This window comes from Pseudoliparis swirei, chromosome 4 (genome assembly GCF_029220125.1).
Source record: "Pseudoliparis swirei isolate HS2019 ecotype Mariana Trench chromosome 4, NWPU_hadal_v1, whole genome shotgun sequence".
NCBI classification, from domain to species: Eukaryota; Metazoa; Chordata; class Actinopteri; order Perciformes; family Liparidae; genus Pseudoliparis; species Pseudoliparis swirei.
Genome location: NC_079391.1, coordinates 7,717,509 through 7,736,042, shown reverse-complemented (window position 1 = coordinate 7,736,042; position 18,534 = coordinate 7,717,509). Strand labels below are relative to the sequence as shown.

At 44.2% G+C, this 18,534-nt stretch overlaps 2 protein-coding genes across 3 annotated transcripts in view; both read right to left on the bottom strand.

Annotated features, from left to right (window-relative positions):
- The window catches only part of kif28 (kinesin family member 28), a 10,514-nt gene extending 7,063 nt beyond the window's left edge, over positions 1-3,451 (bottom strand). The window contains exons 1-7 of the mRNA XM_056412695.1: positions 3,442-3,451; positions 3,127-3,221; positions 2,393-2,584; positions 1,705-1,755; positions 819-971; positions 706-741; positions 404-523 (exon numbers count right to left, since the gene is read on the bottom strand). Coding sequence (XP_056268670.1) covers positions 404-523; positions 706-741; positions 819-971; positions 1,705-1,755; positions 2,393-2,584; positions 3,127-3,221; positions 3,442-3,451 — 657 coding nt within the window. The remainder of the gene's footprint in view (positions 1-403; positions 524-705; positions 742-818; positions 972-1,704; positions 1,756-2,392; positions 2,585-3,126; positions 3,222-3,441) is intronic.
- Positions 3,452-3,902: 451 nt separating this feature from the next.
- Positions 3,903-18,534, bottom strand: part of ahctf1 (AT hook containing transcription factor 1) — a 28,660-nt gene continuing 14,028 nt past the window's right edge. The window contains exons 25-40 of one of the 2 annotated variants that reach the window (XM_056412627.1): positions 18,318-18,465; positions 17,730-17,880; positions 17,540-17,638; positions 15,974-16,118; positions 15,646-15,861; positions 14,225-14,897; positions 13,917-14,042; positions 13,652-13,751; positions 10,760-10,881; positions 10,361-10,650; positions 6,900-10,211; positions 6,024-6,228; positions 5,728-5,871; positions 5,547-5,644; positions 5,213-5,301; positions 3,903-5,083 (exon numbers count right to left, since the gene is read on the bottom strand). In XM_056412627.1, coding sequence (XP_056268602.1) covers positions 4,885-5,083; positions 5,213-5,301; positions 5,547-5,644; positions 5,728-5,871; positions 6,024-6,228; positions 6,900-10,211; positions 10,361-10,650; positions 10,760-10,881; positions 13,652-13,751; positions 13,917-14,042; positions 14,225-14,897; positions 15,646-15,861; positions 15,974-16,118; positions 17,540-17,638; positions 17,730-17,880; positions 18,318-18,465 — 6,117 coding nt within the window. In that variant the 3' untranslated portion in view covers positions 3,903-4,884. Of the gene's footprint in view, positions 5,084-5,212; positions 5,302-5,546; positions 5,645-5,727; positions 5,872-6,023; positions 6,259-6,899; positions 10,212-10,360; positions 10,651-10,759; positions 10,882-13,651; positions 13,752-13,916; positions 14,043-14,224; positions 14,898-15,645; positions 15,862-15,973; positions 16,119-17,539; positions 17,639-17,729; positions 17,881-18,317; positions 18,466-18,534 lie in introns of both variants that reach the window. The other variant, XM_056412626.1, reaches the window with a different exon arrangement.

Here is an 18,534-nt window from a genome sequence, read left to right as displayed (position 1 = left end):
TATAGACACTGAGACACCACCACGAACGGAAAGACACGGAGACGGAAGGGCAGAACACCGAACTGCCGAAGGCGGGGAAAGAAAGAGCTGCAGCCAACTCTGTGTTGTGGGAGGCGTGTGTGTGTGTGCGTGTGTGGGCCCAATGGGAAGTAAATTATAGAAGGGGAGTGTGTGGGAAATACAAATAAGAATATAAATAAATGTAGTGGAAAAATAATAAACAAATATAAATAAGCCACAATATATTTGTTCTGTCAAGATGGTGAGACATGGTGACATTAATGAGAAATAAAATTAACATTTTGGATTTTAGCAAATGGCTGCAATGAAACAAATAGTGAACATTTTAAAGGGGTCTGAATACTTTCCGTACCAGCTGTGTACTCTCCATCCACCCCCCTACCTGTGCTGCGCTGTCACACGGGACTGTTCGAAGACCCTCCACATAGAAGCCTCTTTGCTGTTCCTCTCTGACCCGGAGTCCCCCTGGAGTACGAGACCCCCGGGACAGCAGGTCAACCACCTGGACCGAGAGGAGAGAGACAAAAGAATGCATGATGCAGATATTTTTTTTAAAAAGGAGAGAGCATCATCTACCAAGACAGTGACAAATTAGTGAATGTAATATCCAGATAAGGAAATGTAACCCACAAAAACCAAACAATCAAAAGAAAGATGGCCGTAGCATCTTCTCCCTAAAGTTACCTGCTCGTTATAGATCTCCAACATACTGAAAAACACCTGTGGAGACATCCAGAACAAAAGCATTCAGTATTTTCACAACCAAAACCCCTCCCATACACACAGCCTCTCTTCACCTGACACTGCCTGGTGTCCTGGTTCTCTCCGATGGCCTGAAACAGTCGGTCACAGAGTTTCGGGACCAGGCCTTTGTTGGGTCCGTAGCCCACCATGGAATAACTCTTCCCTGAGCCCGTCTGCCCGTAAGCCAACAGCGTGGCGTTGTAACCCTGCAGACATCATGTCACAGCTTTTACTATTAAAAACACATCGACATCTGAGAGACAGCAGGTCCCTGACGTACACTACCGTTCAAAAGTTTGGGATCATCCAGACAATTTCGTGTCTTCCATGAAAAATCACACTTTTATTTATCAAATGAATATAAAATATAGTCAAGACATTGACAAGGTTAGAAATAATGATTAGTATTTGAAGTATTAATTTTGTTCTACAAACTTCAAGCTCAAAGGAAGGCCAGTTGTATAGCTTATATCACCAGCATAACTGTTTTCAGCTGTGCTAACATAATTGCACGGGTTTTCTAATCATCCATTAGTCTTCTAAGGTGATTAGCAAACACAATGTACCATCAGAACACTGGAGTGATAGTTGATGGAAATGGGCCTCTATACACCTATGGAGATATTTCATTAGAAACCAGACGTTTCCACCTAGAATAGCCATTTACCACATTAACAATGTAGAGTGTATTTCTGATTAATTTAATGTTATCTTTATTGAAAAAACAGTGTTTTTCTTTGAAAAATAAAGACATTTCTAAGTGATCCCAAACTTTTGAACGGTAGTGTATACATTTGGGCAACTAGCACAGAACAAAATATGAGTGGGTGCAAAAATTCAGTGATTCAATTCAATTCAGTTTATTTGTAGAGCCCATTTTCACAAATCATAAATTTGTCTCAGAGGCGCTACAAACGAGAATATAACTATGATTGTTACCTGCAGTGCATTCTCCAGTATTCCCTCTCCCAGGTCCTGGAAGACACTGTTCTGGGGATTGAGGATATTTAATTGGTGTAAGCCAGTATTGTCGCGCTTAAACTCATTCTAGGTCGGTTCTGACATTTGTTACATTACATTACATTAAGCTGACGGTTTTATCCAAAGCGACTTACAATCATTGATACACCGTAGAGGCAGCTACAGGGAGCGACTCAGGGTTAAGTGTCTTGCTCAAGGGCACATCGACTAGGGCGGGGATTGAACCTCTAACCCCCTGATTGAAAGACGGACCTGCTACCCACTGACCCATAAGCATTTGGAAATGTTCTACTTGCATTCAATTCAGTTTATTTTGTCTAGCGCAACATCACAAATTACAAATTTGCCTCAAAGGGCTTTACAATCTGAACACATGCGACATCCCTGACCTTTGACCTCAGATCGGATCAGGAAAAACTCCAGAGAAATAGAAAAAACCCTTTCACGGGGGGAAAAAAAGGGAAGAAACCTTCAGGAGAGCAACAGAGGAGGATCCCTCTCCAGGATGGACAGAAGCAAGAGATGTCATGTGACCAGAGGGAAGCATTACAGAGCTACAACGCATTCTGCTTGTTCCACGATGTTCCGTCGGGTTCTACTGACTGCATCAACTATTTCGGTTCTACCAGGACGCCTCGGCGCTGACCTGGTCGGCGTATCGCCCCCCGGGTTCCTCGGGCACGTAGAGGCCGCTGTGGTCTCGTGCGAAGCTGCTGTGGGACCAGTAAGCGTAGTCGAAACAGAAGGAGCGACAGCTCTGGGATTCACGGGGGTCCTGGATGGTGATGGAGCTCGTCACCATGGAGACGACACACCGGCTGCCTGCGTCCCTCTCTCTCTGAATGGAGCAGGACAATAAAGGAGGGCGAGACATGGAGAGAACAATATGGTCGGTGTTAACCTGATGTGTCATTCTTCTTCGGAGGCACAGTGAAAGTGAAGAGATAAATAACAGGGTCAAAGTTGTACAATTTAGTGTAAGAATAGAAAGGTATCTTAAATGTATCACCATTAGCTCCATAACATCCTCCATTATGGGATCATCCTAACTTAAACATTTGTATTTCCAGTTGTTTTACAGACAATTTAAGCTGTGTATACAAATGTAAAAACATGTTTGTTTACTCACACATTTGTGAATATTTACTGTAAACCATTAACATTAATACGACTATGACATCAGGTTTTGTCATGTCAAAGCATTATGAGCCTCTTTTAAACTTGTGCATAGTAATACGCCAGTGGATGTGAGATAAGAATATAGTACATTGTAATAAAACATGAGGGAAAAACACAGAGGAATTTTGTAAAATAAGAAACCGACAAGCTTTTTTCAAAGTGAGAATGTAAACACGGTCACACTGGAGGACGCACACTGACCTTGTTGAACGGCCGGACTCTGACGGCCACTTTGACGCAGTCCTTGCCGTGCATGTCTGCGGCGGCAGCAGCCGGCACACCGAGTGACCGGCGCCCTCATGGGGACACCGGAGCGTCAAATTACACGTCCACAATCAGGTCGGTGCGCCGGTGGTTTTCCATACGAGTAAAGTTGATTCCTATATAAGCTCGTCAGGAAATGCCTCAAACGTTTACACATGATGGAAAACTCATTTTTGTTGACTTGTGGATGCGACCTTCGACCTTTGTGTGAACGAAAACAAACGATGTGCAGTTGCCTAAATAGAATATTACCTAGCAGCATGATTCGTAAAAAAAAAAAAGAAGTGGAAAAAAATGACAATCGGTATTTCATACAGGACAAAAGATGTTCTGGATGTGCGTCATTTGTTGGGTTTCGTTAATGGCGTGTAGAGATCAGGATTCACTTTCACCTTCTCTCCCTCGGTAAATTATAGAAGAGACACGGCTCAGTTTCATCCAGGGAGGTGACACGCTCACAGCTACATGCATGTCAACGTGTCGACTCTGAAATCAAACACATTTATAATATTAATCATAACCTGACTGATGGAGTCTGATGGTCTATTCCCTGAGGCCCGAGCAGGATAAGGTCTCAGCCTTTGTTAGACGCTTGTAGCTCCTTTCACACCGTGGACGGAAAGAAAAAGGCTTCGTGGTCTATTCATCAGCCCAAACTAACAAAACACAATAAAAGACGGTAAATTGAAAAAGAGACGACCACTCCACACGAGAAGTATTCAAGCGTTACCATATTTATCAAACAGCAGTCATCAAAAATAAGACATTCTACATACATTCATCAGAAAATAGCCTATGTGTCAGATGGTGGTTGACATTAATTTAATTAAACATGAACCCAATACAATTTTAACAACTCCAAACTGCATGTCGTTTCTTTCACACGACTCAACATTCCCATAACACAGAATCTAAAATCGGATTAGTGTCCAAGTCTGTGCCTCGCTCACAGGGAAATCACACACTGATCGACTGAACTCTTACGACGATGGCACAGGCAGTCTACATAGATGATCAAACACATTCGAGACACTTAAAAGTTCAGAAAGAATGTAATTCTTAATGATTTATCAATCAACTTTATTTGGAACATAGCAAAAGACTATTTACAAATTTACCAGTAAAAATGTTCGTCTCCACTCGGTTGATTGCTTTTCTTCTGAAATAGAAAAACAAGCACGCCTCAAAATCTAAAAACTAAACCAAAAAAGAAGAAAGGGAATAAAACCTCTTTATTAGAGGGAGGTTCAGTTCAGTCTGGCTGGAGGAGCTTTTTAAAATCGATTGCTTTCCCTGGTGCCGTTCTACGTCCAGAGAATTAAGTGGATTACGAGGAGCATCGCAACGCGCCCGACACGAAACGGCAACGCATACGATATCAAGTGAAATCCAGTTCGTACGAGCTGGATGTGTGCACTCACAAAAATATATACGCCTCGCTCACACAGCTATCCACGGAGGAGGGGGGGGGGGGGGGCGGGTTGTTCTAAAAAATAGATTTTCCCACCTACGATGCTTTTGTTTATTGTTCTGCGGGGGAGTAAATATACAAAAGAGAGCCACAGCTCTGAGGCGTTTGAGGATATGGAACCTTCGCGAGTTTAGGCATTTACACTTTTATTTTGACAGCGTCTGACCCGAGTTTGTTCCGCTCGTATGGGGGCCGTCTTGAGGTCAAAACCACGGCTGACCTCCTTAAAGTTTCTTCCTCCGCGTGACAGGTTTTGTGAAAACGGTTTCCATGATGCGTTTGCGTCGAAGGTTAAAGCCCGAGGTCGCGGCCTCTCCGTCTAAAATCCTCTTCAGCGCCATTGGGAGCGGATCAGCTGGGCTGGCCAGAGGTGAGATCAGGTCCGCCTCCGTTATGGGAGGAGCCTCAAAAACGGCTTTGGATCTGAAAGTGAAGAGAGAGAAAAAGCAGGGAGTGATTTATTGTTGCACATTAGAGGGCACAGTGTCCCTAAAACTCTCAAAATAAGCATTTCTTGATCGTATCCTTGGCCTTTGGGGTTGCTCTTCTTACTTTGCTGTTCTTTTGCCTGCTTTTCTGGTCTTAGGAACACTTGCTGCTTTCTCCACTTCTACAAGATCTTTTTCTGGAGCAAATTCATCCTGAAAAGAAATAGAAACAAATATTTTCAAAAGAACTCTTATGTGTGTCTAAGTGTGGCACAGTGGCGCAACCATGCACTCATTCCAACTGATGTGCAGTTGAGATCAAAATGAATGTCGAACTTTGAGACGGGCGAGAGCCCCCGAAGTCAGAAGAACAGCTTCTGCTTAACATGTTTGAGGAACTGAGAACACAAATCCTCCTTCAGCGACAACGTGTGACCCTCGTTGGCAGAAGCACTCACGTGAGGAGCGTCGGCGGCGCCTTTGAAGCCTCTTCTCCTGCTGCGGGTGACGGGCGCGTCAGACTCTCCACTCGGCTCAGGAGACTCGGCTCTTGTAGCTGAAACAACGCGGGGTTAACGCCGTGATGGATGGACGGACACACACACACACACACACAGGTCAAACGGACTACATGCTCACCTCTTGTTTTTCTTCGTGAGGGGGAGTAGATGAAAGCACGCTCGTCTGGACTGGACTTCTCAGGGACCGGGCTGTGCGCCTCCTCCCCCGACAACTTCGTACTCCTCTTGCTGGTTCTCACCGTCTTTGTGACGACTATTCCTGCTGCATTTGCAGAACAAAGAGTTTACACGTTTAGGTTTATACATTTCATGTTGCTTTCTTCCATGACCAACATCTTAAAAAAAAAAAAAAAAGAACTGCATTGTACAATTTGTTTTCAGCATCTCAGTTTCTGTATGCAGCCTCATAGATACCTTCATCTCGTTCCTCCTCATCCTTAAGCCTCTTGATGAGGGCGTCTGCGACGGGGGTTTCAGAATCCACCTCCAGCGGTGAATCCAGCAGGGGAAGGTCTTCCTCTGGGGGGTCCCAGAGTTTGCTTCGAGTCGGTCGACGGGAGCTGTTGCTGTTCAGTTCTGGTTCTTTAATATTGTCGGTCCCTCTCATCTTCCTTGCACTCTGAGGAAATAATAATGGAACCAGTTTCACCTGGGAATGCAAGATTTCATTATGATCAGCGGTGGATGGATTGGGTTCATCAACGTGGAACAATGCAAAACAGACACAAAAAAAGGTGAAACTTCAAATTATACAAGTTGAAACCATTTGTGTCTCAAATGTTCTTGATAGAAAAGTCAGTCGACAGATTAACAAACAAAAATTGCTGAATACGTGTCAAAATAAGATAATAAGATGAAGCTTTATTTACACAACCTTCTCTTATGTGAGACAGTTCTTAGCGTTTCATTAAAACTTCTCGCACTCCTACCACAAGAGTCTATGATCAATGATTCATGAGTTTTGAAATAAAAAGGAACTAATGAGTGCGACGATGCCTCCCTCAAGGCTCTGAGGCGATTCATGAGTTGTACGTGAATTCGTAGAGAAGCTCCGCTCCACTTTCTTTAAAGGCGACTCTCACTGCCACAGCCCTCTTTGTGCCGATGGACCTTGTTTTCACATTTCTATATGTCGTAGTACGGGTGAAAGTGATGACATTAACGATGGCCATATCAAAGTAATCTGTTCCAGTGAGCCAGCATGTACAACACCAGAAAGTCTCCTTAGTGGAAGGCAGTATGCGTGCCATCAAAGGGTGTGGCATAAACAAAAAGAGGTAAATGACTTACTTGTGGGAAAACATTGAGGGTAATCCGGTTGGACTGTCGCGTTGTCCTGCCGGGGCTGCTGGGTGTTTTGCCTTCTCCCTCGTCGAACAGTGACGGCTGCGTCTCGGATGAGTCGGTTTGACCTTTTCTGGAGTTGCGTTTGACGGGGGAAGCAAAGACCTCCACCTCTTCATTCACCTCTTCCAAGGTCTCGAATGGTGTTAGCGCCGCCTCAATGCTACTCAATGTTCTTCTGCTGGACCTCCTGGGAGTGTTTTCCAGGGTGGTCCTGCGTTTGGCCGGTGTGGGAGTCCTGGCGCTTGCTCGTCGAGAGACTATTGTGTCTTTGGCGACGGCCTCTTGTTCCTCATCATCTTCGCTCTGGGTCCTTTTGCCGGTCCTTGTTGGAGTGGCCCTCTGGGATGCGAGCCGTCTGGCTGGAGACGAGGCCTTGGAGGTCGATGCAAACGTGGCGTCAATATCCACGGCGTCCCACTCGTCCACCGTGTAATTAGGAGGCTCGAGCTGAGCATTGCGAGGGCTTCTTCGAGGTGTGCTAGCTTGGAATCGAGTCCCTTTGCTCTGTTTACGTTTTCTAGATGTACGACGTGGTGAGACAAGTAAGACGTTGCTTGTGTCCACCTCCTCTAACGCCTCTGCTTCTTCCAGGAGGGGAGGAATAAAGGGAACTGTCCTCCCTCTCGTGGTCCTCCGTGTTGAGGTGGAAGGTGCTTTCATTTTCCTCTGAGAAGTAGGCGTCTCGAGCACGGGCTGTTCCTCCGTCTGGCTAATCTGCTTCACAAGCTCCTCTTCACCATTATCTTTACTCCGACTTCCCCTGGTTATTCTTCTTCTTCTTGTTGTCGTTTCATTCTCCAGCTTGATTTCTTCCCCGTTATCCTCTCCCGGCTCTGCTAAGGATTTGTGGACCTGCTGCTTCTCTTCCACAACAGTAGCAGTCTCTGTGGCCTCCGTGTCCATATTAACATCCCCATTAGCTTCCTGGTCCACAGGTGTTGGGTCGTCTTCCTTTCCCATCTTCTCCTCAGCAGTAGTAGGTTTCTCTGGCGAAGCTTCTTTGTCATTCACAACTGCAGGGAGTTCTCCCACTGAACCTGGTCCAGACGTTAATAGACCTTCAGGTTCCTGATCGTCAGCCAACATTTCTGCAGGGAGTTCTTCCACTGGACTTGGTTCAGAGACCGAAAGACCTTCAGGTTCCTCATCGTCAGCTAACATTTCAGCTGGGAGTTCTCCCACTGGACTTGGTCCAGAAGCTGATAGACCTTCAGGTTCCTGATCGTCTGCCAACATTTGTGCTGGGACTTCTTCCACTGAACTTGGTCCAGACGTTGAAAGACCTACTTCAGGTCCCTGATCTTCCGACAACATTTCTTCTGGGACGACTTCACCCACTGGACTTTCTCCAGAAGTTGATGGACCTTCAGGTTCCTGATCATCAGCTAACATTTCTGCTGGGACTTCTTCCACTGAACCTGGTCCAGATGTTGAAAGACCTTCAGGTTTCTGATCGTCAGCTAACATTTCTGTTGGGACTTCTCCCACTGGACTTGGTCCAGAGACCGTAAGACCTTCAGGTTCCTCATCGTCAGCCAACATTACTGCTGGGACTTCTCCCTCTGGACTTGGTTCAGACATTGATAGACCTTCAGGTTCCTGATAGTCAGCCAACATTACTGCTGGGACTTCACCCACTGGACTTGATCCAGAAGTTGATAGACCTTCAGGTTCCTGATTGTCAGCCAACATTACTGCTGGGACTTCACCCACTGGACTTGATCCAGAAGTTGATAGACCTTCAGGTTCCTGATCGTCAGCCAACATTACTGCTGGGACTTCACCCACTGGACTTGATCCAGAAGTTGATAGACCTTCAGGTTCCTCATCGTCAGCCAACATTACTGCTGGGATTTCACCCACTGGACTTGATCCAGAAGTTGATAGACCTTCAGGTTCCTCATCGTCAGCCAACATTACTGCTGGGATTTCACCCACTGGACTTGATCCAGAAGTTGATAGACCTTCAGGTTCCTGATCGTCAGCCAACATTACTGCTGGGACTTCACCCACTGGACTTGATCCAGAAGTTGATAGACCTTCAGGCTCCTCATCGTCAGCTAACATTACTGCTGGGATTTCACCCACTGGACTTGATCTAGAAGTTGATAGACCTTCAGGTTCCTGATCATCAGCCAACATTACTGCTGGGACTTCTCCCTCTGGACTTGGTTCAGACATTGATAGACCTTCAGGTTCCTGATCGTCAGCCAACATTACTGCTGGGACTTCTTCCACTGAACCTGGTCCAGATGTTGATAGACCTTCAGGTTCCTGATCTTCCGACAACATTTCTTCCGGGACTTCACCCACTGGACTTGCTCCAGAAGTTGATAGACCTTCAGGTTCCTGATCGTCAGCTAACATTTCTGCTGGGACTTCTTCCACTGAACCTGGTCCAAACGTTGAAAGACCTTCAGGTTCCTGGTCTTCCGGCAACATTTCTTCTGGGACTTCCCCCACTGGACTTTCTCCAGAAGTTGATAGACCTTCAGGTTCTTGATCTTTTGCCAACATTACTGCTGGGACTTCTCCCACTGGAGTTGACCCAGAGACTGAGAGACCTTCAGGTTCTTGATCTTCTGCCAACATTACTGCTGGGACTTCTCCCACTGGAGTTGACCCAGAGACTGAGAGACCTTCAGGTTCATGGACTTCAACCAATGTTACATACTTTGCATCACTCTGTTCTTCAGCATCTTCTGCCTCATGGTTTGTCTCAGTGTTTTCAGTTTGGAAGTCAGCAAGTTTAGCAAGTTCTGACTCTGTTGTTCCATCCAGCTCAATTCCATCCACGGTGTCCATCTCTTTCCTCTGTTCCTCTTCGGACACTTCTCCAGAAAGAGGAGAATCCTGATCATCTGTGCTCAAAAGAATAACCTCAGGTTTGGCCACAAATTCTTCAATAGCCTCCACTGCTGGAGACAGGGGGCGAGGGTCGGAGGACTGCAGATCATTCTCCATAGGAAGTGTGTCTGCCTCTTCATTCCTGTCATCGTCCATATCGAGGATCAGAGAAAGGCCGCTGTGAGTCTCAGACCTTGGACCATCTGGCACAATGGTTTGCTGTAGTTCAGGGAGACCCAGCTGAGAACCATCGCCCAGCCCACCCTGCCCCTCCACAAGCGTCAGGGGTACTAATAGAGTAGTAGAGTATGATGATCCTTGCTCTTCCTCCTCATCTGCCTCCATCCCTTCTTCATCTTCCCCGAGTCTCAAGATCACCACCTCACCCTCCATGTCCTCCTCTACAATCTGGAAGAGAGCAAACACACAGGAGAATAAATGTCTTGATGTCTTTTGTGACCGATTGAAGTTTTATAGATTAAATGATTAATCAGTCAGAGAATTATCACAATGTCGATCACAACTTTGACGAATCGATTAAGTTCTACACTGGTTACCTTCATCTCTGCACCGGGTGGAATCAGAGAGAACTCTGCAGCGTCCTGCTCCGACAGACTTGGCAGGAAGTGTGCGTCTCCCTGCTGCTCAATGACTGAAGTGGGTTGGAGGGGTGGAAGCCTCCCGTTACCCTGGACCTCCTCAATGATCTCCACCTCACTACCAGAGTCCTCCTCCTCCTCCTCCTCCACCTCCTCTTCAACAGACTCATCTTCCTCCTCCTCATCTTCCTCATCCTCCTCAGACACAGAACTAGAAAGCTCTCCACTATCGTTTACACTCGCAACAGCTAGGAGATGAAAAGAGAGCAGAAAAGTGTGAGAGAAACAAATGGGTAAAATGTACTGTAACAGTCAGAATACCGGCGTTAATGTGCACGTGTGTCCAATATTCCTCACAGTGGGAATCTGTGCTAGAGTGCTCGGAGGATGTCACAGAGGCAGTAGATATTTGGCTGGTGATCACTGGCGGAGCTTCAACACTGGCCTCCGCCTCCTCTTCAACCTCACCGAGTGACTCACTGAAAGAAAGGAGAAACATTTTTTTCAAACTAAACGTCCATGTCTATAGTGATATATACACACACACACACTTGTTGACAAAATAAACTAGAATGTTTGTTTCAATCTGGACTATGACCTAAATAATATGTTACGCCATGTGAATTATTAGCTGCTCTGCATTGGCTTCCTATAAAATCAAAAATCACATTTCAAATTCTTCTCCTCGTCCACAAAGCCTTGATTGGTGACGCTCCATCATATCTTAAGGAGCTTGTAGTACCATATTGCCCCACTAGAGAGCTGCGCTCACTAAATGTGAGGCTACTTGTGGTTCCCAGTCTTAAAATGTAGGATGGAAGCCAGAGCATTCGGTTATCAAGCTCCTCTTTTATGGAACCAGCTTCCACCTTCAGTCCAGGAGGCAGACACAGTCACCTCATCTCAGAGTAGACTGAAGACTTTCCTCTTTGATAGTCTTATAGTTAGGGCTGAATCAGGTTCACCTGGTCCAGACCCTAGATATGCTGCTATTGGCTGCTGGGGGATGTTTTAGGATACACTGAGCACCTATCTCCTCTTCTCTCTCTCCTTGTGGATGAATTTACATCTCTCCATCACACATTATTAACTCTGCTTCCTCTCCGTAGTCCTTGTGACTTCACATCTCATAGGGTCCATTGGACCTGGCTGGGTCTGATACCATGGCCTTGCTGATGTGCCCCACCCACTCCTCCTCTCTACCTCCATCTGCCTGATGGATCATTGACGTCTGGATCGTGGTCCATGACTACTACCAACTATTCATACACTCTGTCATACTCATTGAATGTGTTGTAACTCTGTAATGATTCATTCTGTACACATGACGTCAATTGCTTCTGTCCACCCTAGAGAGGGATCCTCCTCTGTTGCTCTCCTGAATGTTTCTTCACTTTTTCCCCACCCAATTTATTTTTGGGGGATTTCAACTTTGGCGAATATGTGTAACTCGAAAGCCAATCAGCTTTGAGATGCTCCGCTGTTGGTGAATCTAACTGCTGCTCTAGTGGCGCTGGAAGCAGCAGTTATTCAGACGTAGTCGGTGGAACTCGCCGAGCTGCGTGAGCCTACGGGTGATGTCATGTATAAATATACACTACCGTTCAAAAGTTTGGGGTCACTTAGAAATGTCTTTATTTTTCAAAGAAAAGCACTGTTTATTCAATAAAGATAACATTAATCAAAAATACACTCTATACATTGTTAATGTGGTAAATGACTATTCTAGGTGGAAACGTCTGGTTTCTAATGAAATATCTCCATAGGTGTATAGAGGCCCATTTCCATCAACGATCACTCCAGTGTTCTAATGGTACATTGTGTTTGCTAATCGCCTTAGAAGACTAATGTCTGATTAGAAAACCCGTGCAATTATGTTAGCACAGCTGAAAACAGTTATGCTGGTGATATAAGCTATACAACTGGCCTTCCTTTGAGCTTGAAGTACAAAATTAATACTTCAAATATTAATCATTATTTCTAACCTTGTCAATGTCTTGACTATATTTTCTATTCAATTTTCAATTCATTTGATAAATAAAAGTGAGTTTTCATGGAAGACACGAAATTGTCTGGATGACCCCAAACTTTTGAACGGTAGTGTATATATTAATTAAAGTCAGTTTATTTTGTATAGCCCGATGGTACAAATTACAAATTTGCCTCAAAGGTTGAAAATGTACGATATTGGATTCAATCTATTGTCATTGCACAGTACAGGTACACAGGCAATGAAATGTATTCTCTGCATTTAACCCATCCTAAGTTATTTAGGAGCGGTGGGCTGCAGTGATGCGCCCGGGGAGCAACTGGGGGTTCAGTGACTTGCTCATGGTCATTTAGACTTGCAACTAATGGGGAGAGCGGGGATCGAACCGACGACCTTGGGGTTGCAGGACGACCACCTTACCCCACTGAGCTACAGCCGCCCCAAGTGTTAACTCACAGAATAAGAGCTCAAGAGGAGCGATGTCGTGAGAAGTGTGAGAAATGGACGATGTTTACACGTCAACGATAACACAAGATAAGAACACTTGAATGTTTCTCAGGGTTTATGACGCTTTGAGAGGACAGAGCAAACCAGACCCCTTTTTATTTATCTGTTTTTATTATTTGTTTTTCATTTCTGTATTTTTGTGTTCTCTCTGTGGTGGAAAGACAAAAAATAAAGTGTTAAAAAAGAGTCACAGACATAATAACAGTCACTCAATGTATCAACTCCACGAGCTCACATTCATCTCTTATGAAGGAATAGCTCAGTGTGAAGCTCATGTGTGTGTAAGTAAGAGAAAGAGTGACTTTGGATGCGCTTAGAGCAGACGTTATAAGTGAAGTTGTCCAATGAACATAAGAGTACACTTCCTGTGTGCTGCTTCAAAACATTTGAAAGGTATGTTTGTGTTTGTTGTACCAGACTAAATATTCTCTGTAGGAATTAAAATCTATTGATGGTGGGTTTTTTCATGTACATTCATCTATGTATCAAACACTAAATGACAACAATATTTACATTAATTGACGTCTCAATTATCAAAATGTTCTACTTGCATTTAGATTTTATAAATGGCGGATACAATTTCTGAGTAGCAGACCAAAAAAATAATTATACGTGAATAGTTTTCAGACCCTAAGAAAAACTGAAATACTTTCGCCAATAGAGAACAAAAAGTTGTTGTATGCGTTTAATGACCAAATATTCGGTGTTATAGTGAAGCGGTTTCTTTAAATATAAGAGAAGAGGACACAGACCTGTTGAAGGATGTCTGGGTCTGTGATGCGTTGTGGATTCCTGAGCGGGCGAGCGGAAGGTCGCTGCCAAACAGATGTCTCTTCACAAAGTCGGTCAGATCTGTCGGACGAGGCAGAATCAGAAAAATGTGTTGCTTACTATGTTATAAAGTGTTTCAGCAAAGCCATGCGTTACACCGTTTCTTGTATTTATTTTCAATATGAATGACTTTTAACGAGGTGGTGATATCTTGTTACAGTATAATTGCATAATTTAAAGATGGACCTGTTGATTGCTTCAGATACTCTTCTGTGGGTTCAGTGGCTTCTGTCTGGACGTCCTGTCCCACTCCTACATCCGGGCATTTGACTTCAGGGCCAGAGTCCGTGCTCTCAGTTACCTGGTTACAAACTAGTGGCATAGAAAAAGTATCAAACAATGTTTTGCAAAACAAGAATATTTCCAACACCTTTTATTTCAAAAAATGTTTGCTATGAGATCCTAGCACGTCTTTATATTTAGTTGCCGGGCAGTACTGGTGTGAAGCATCTCATTGATATCAAAATGTTGGAACAAAAAAACTAATTAATTACCTTGATTGTGAATAGAAATGTCCACCTCATGAAGAGTTGCAGCCTCTTTATCTTCACTAATTGACTCAACATCCTGTTCATCCTGCTCTTTTTCTTTGTCTTTAGTCTCCTCTTCAAGACCGACCTCCATCCCATCCTCACTTTCTTCATCTTCCTCGACCTCTTCTTCTGCCCTCTCTACATCCTCGGATGCCAGGAGGAGGGTTAGTCCAGTGGTTGGCGAGGTCTCTTCTTTGACTTCTTGATTTTCAGTTAGGCCTTCGATGTTCACTGGCACTCCCTCTTCTTCCGTCTCTGTAGTTGTAAGCCCCTCTTTTACTTCCTGGTCCTCTGAGATATCAGCAAGAGGTGCATCGTAAAATTCTAGAGTGGTGTCTGTTGAACGAACGGATATCTGGCTGGTGTCAAAGCTCAAGCTAAGTTGTGCTCGAGTTGCATCCGACGGTCGCGTTTCTGCAGAGGCTTCGCGGATGAAGGATGACTCGCTCTCAAAGCATCTCAGCTGTGGGGAGGGAATGCCACCTTCTGGGGACAAGAACTTCACACAAGGCTGTTCGCCTTCCCCGTCTCTATTCTCATCCTCCTCAGCAGGCTGTGAGGACCAGGTCTTATGTGGGAGCTTGGATAGCATGGGGCCCCTGGTCAGGTGGCTAATCTCACTGCCTGCTGCCATCTACAGAGGAAAAAAGAAAAACACATTATAAAAAATAAATCTGACCTACCAGCTAAACTAAGAGGAGGATCATTGTTACCTTCGCATTGAAAATGCCGGAAGGTTATGTTTTGATCGCCGTGTATTTATTTATTTGTATGCGTGTTATTCGCAAAACTCAAAAAGTATTGAACCGAATCGTATGAAATTTGGTGGGATGATTGTTTATTATCCGGGGACCGGTTGATTAGATTTTGGGATCGATCAGGTCAAAGGTCAAAGGTCATGAACAGGTCAAAATATTTCGCAGAACTCAAAAAGTATTGAACCGAATCGCAAGAAATTTGGTGGGATGATTGTTTATTATCCGGGGACCAGTTGATTAGATTTTGGGATCAATCGGGTCAAAGGTCAAGGTTAAAGGTCATAAACAGGTCAAATCTTCTTGAATCACATGGAATTTGGTGGGATGATTGGTTATTATCCGGGGACCATTTGATTAGATTTTGGGATCAATCGGGTCAAAGGTCAAGGTCATGGAAAGGTCAAAATCTTTTTTTTACCATAGCGGTCAATTTTTATCCAATTGGCATGCAACTAATGCCAACATGTTCATAATTCAATGCCCAATCTTGTGATATGCGAAGGTATGCGCTCTACCGAGTGCCCGTTCTAGTTGTGAAGTGTGATGATACAGACCAGTAAGCACATTGTGTTTGTTTGTTTAAGGTTTCTCCACACATCATGCCTGTCTATTTTTGTGTCTTACCCCATTGGTCCATCGGATGCCTTTCTCCGGTTCAGGAGATTCTGCCTCTTCGGTGAAGGTGATCCGGCTCTCTTTGCCACGGAGTGGGGGGGTGACGGAGCGTCCCGGAGAAGCGGACGGGGTGGCGACGGGCGTGGGCCTCAGGCTGCTGCGCAGGATGGACTGGGGAGTGAAGGCCGAGAACACGGGGCCAGAAGCAGCCAGGGCCCGAGCTCGCTGAGAGAACAACAACATGAAACGTGCGAGTAAGACGACATCAAACATGGTCCACAAACATAAAGTCAAGTATTATCAGTATAAAAGGATTTTGTGTCCAAATCCCACACACCTTGACAACCTGCGGCGTTTGCAGCAGACTGAGTTCAGGGGCCTTGCTAATGCTCTTTGGAGAAACCCAGGAGCTAGGAGGTCTGGGGGGGCTCAGAAGAGGCCGAGGGGTCTGATAGGAGGGGTGAACCACCAAGTCCATCAGTCTGGTTCACATGGAAGAAAAAAGGAAGGAACGCAAAGCATCCATTACTTTAAGATTCTGTTGTGTATGCATCTAGCATCTTTAGAAGAAACATAAACTATAGTTGGAGTTTTTTGTGTGTACAATAAACAATCAATCAAGTGCTATTTGAATTCTAACTAGAATTAATATGCCTTTGCCAACCAGTCATGTTGTAGTTTACATCATGTCTGTTCAAAATTGATCCCTTCATAATTCCTGTTAGACATTTGTTAGAAATTGTTATAGTTAGTCAATACATTCTTGATACAGGGCCATAAATAAGATTTGTGAGGTAAGTTAAACCGTTGAATAGCAAATTCTAATTATCTCCACCTTGAGTGAAAGTTGATGTCTGTGCCCAATTTGAAGAAATAGCCTCGATATAAAAGGTTTCCTTTCGTTAAGGAGATCATCGTTTGCCCGACACGGTTCAAACCAATGACAGACGAGCATCTCTCAACAACTAAAAGATGTGCTGTAATACATAGGGGTGAATATTTTGTTGATATTTCTACATTTTGAAAACATTTGAATCAATGATTTGCATGTTTATTTAGTAAAATGTTGTGAACTTTTTTGTATTTCTTGTATTTAAGACAATGTCAATACATATATCAACTAGAACGGGCACTCGGTAGAGCGCATACCTTCGCATATCACAAGATTGGGCATTGAATTATGAACATGTTGGCATTAGTTGCATGCCAATTGGATAAAAATTGACCGTGCTATGGTAAAAAGAAAATTCTGATCTATCCATGAACTTGACCTTTGACCCGATTGATCCCAAAATCTAATCAAATGGTCCCCGGATAATAACCAATCATCCCACCAAATTTCATGCGATTCAAGAAGATGTTGACCTTTTCATGACCTTGACCTTTGACCCGATTGATCCCAAAATCTAATCAAATGGTCCCCGGATAATAACCAATCATCCCACCAAATGTCATGCGATTCGGTCTAAAAAATTTTGTTATGCGAATAATACGCATACAAATAAATAAATAAATAAATACACAGCGATCAAAACATAACCTTCCGCATTTTCAATGCGAAGGTAATTATTATGGTTTAATAAGTTCCATAACATTCTAACTTAATACACATTGTATTCAAAATTGTAATAACCTACACAACATATGTAGGCACTGGCAGATTTTTATGACAGAGTTCAAAGGGTTAAGAAGTTCCTTGCTCGGATGCTCTACAACTAAAAGTATGTATTTTAGAAGAATGTACTTATTTGATTGTTTTTTTATGATGTAAATTATAAAAAAAACTGGTATTCTTTAGCCCGATTAAAAGTAGTGCATGTTCAAAAACACTGATTACAACTATCTTGTGTCGAAGGAACACAAATATTAAGTGTATAAGTGTATGCTGAGCTTTACAGTATACCTTGACTTTCGTTTGGAGGTCATGGTAATGGGAGTTCCCAGAAAGGGGTCAGAGAAGGCCATGGAGGGCCTGGGGCTCTGAAAACCAGCTGCCCCGTGGCTGGCAGGAAACAACATTAAAATATTAGAAGATGATACGAAAAATAATAAACAATTACCTGTGAGATGCAATTCTGGTGTTTCATGCTCACCTCTTGGCTGGGGAGGACGTTGGCGTCGCTCCTTTGCCCAACCACACCTCCTCAATCTTGGTCAGGACGTTGTTGATGAAGCCGGCCCTCGACATCACCTTCTCACTGCTGGAGCGCTTGGTGATGCTCGACAGCGGCTGTGGCCGAGAAACTGGAGCCGGGTGCAAATATGTTTTAGAAAATGTACGCCGTTGTTAACATTACACTAAAACTAGAATAACAGGAACGCCATGGTTACAAGGAACATGTCACCATTAGTCTCACACACAGCACGACATAATTAAAATGTTTTAAACCAGGAGTTGTTTTGGGGTTGCTTGTGACAGCTCCAGTAAGTAACCTGTAACTTGATTACTAAAATATCATTGATGAAGATTCTTTGCACCGAAGCTTTGTTCGATCTCCGCACTACCAAAAGTGCTCACATTGATTTTTTGAGAGCAACACAAGGGCCGTCGCGAGCAATCCCACATCAACCTGCACGCTCAAAACAAAAACGCCATGATTTAAGCTTATCGAGTTCCTCAAGAGTCGTTTTCAGCCATAATTGCGATACACGTAAATTCAAGTGTTAGAGTCTCTGCTTACCTTCCCTGTGGACGGCACAAGGATGCTGGTAGGGCTTTGCTCTCTCCATCGCTAGTTTCCTCTGAACTCTGGGCAACACCTTGCCGTACTGGTCCATGATCAGGTTCCTGGTGTTGGCCCGTTCTTTAAGCTTTGGGTCTCGCTCATTCTAGGAACAAAGATGCAGGACGTGGTTATTAATCTAATGGGATTCAAGTATCTTCTTTCTATATATATA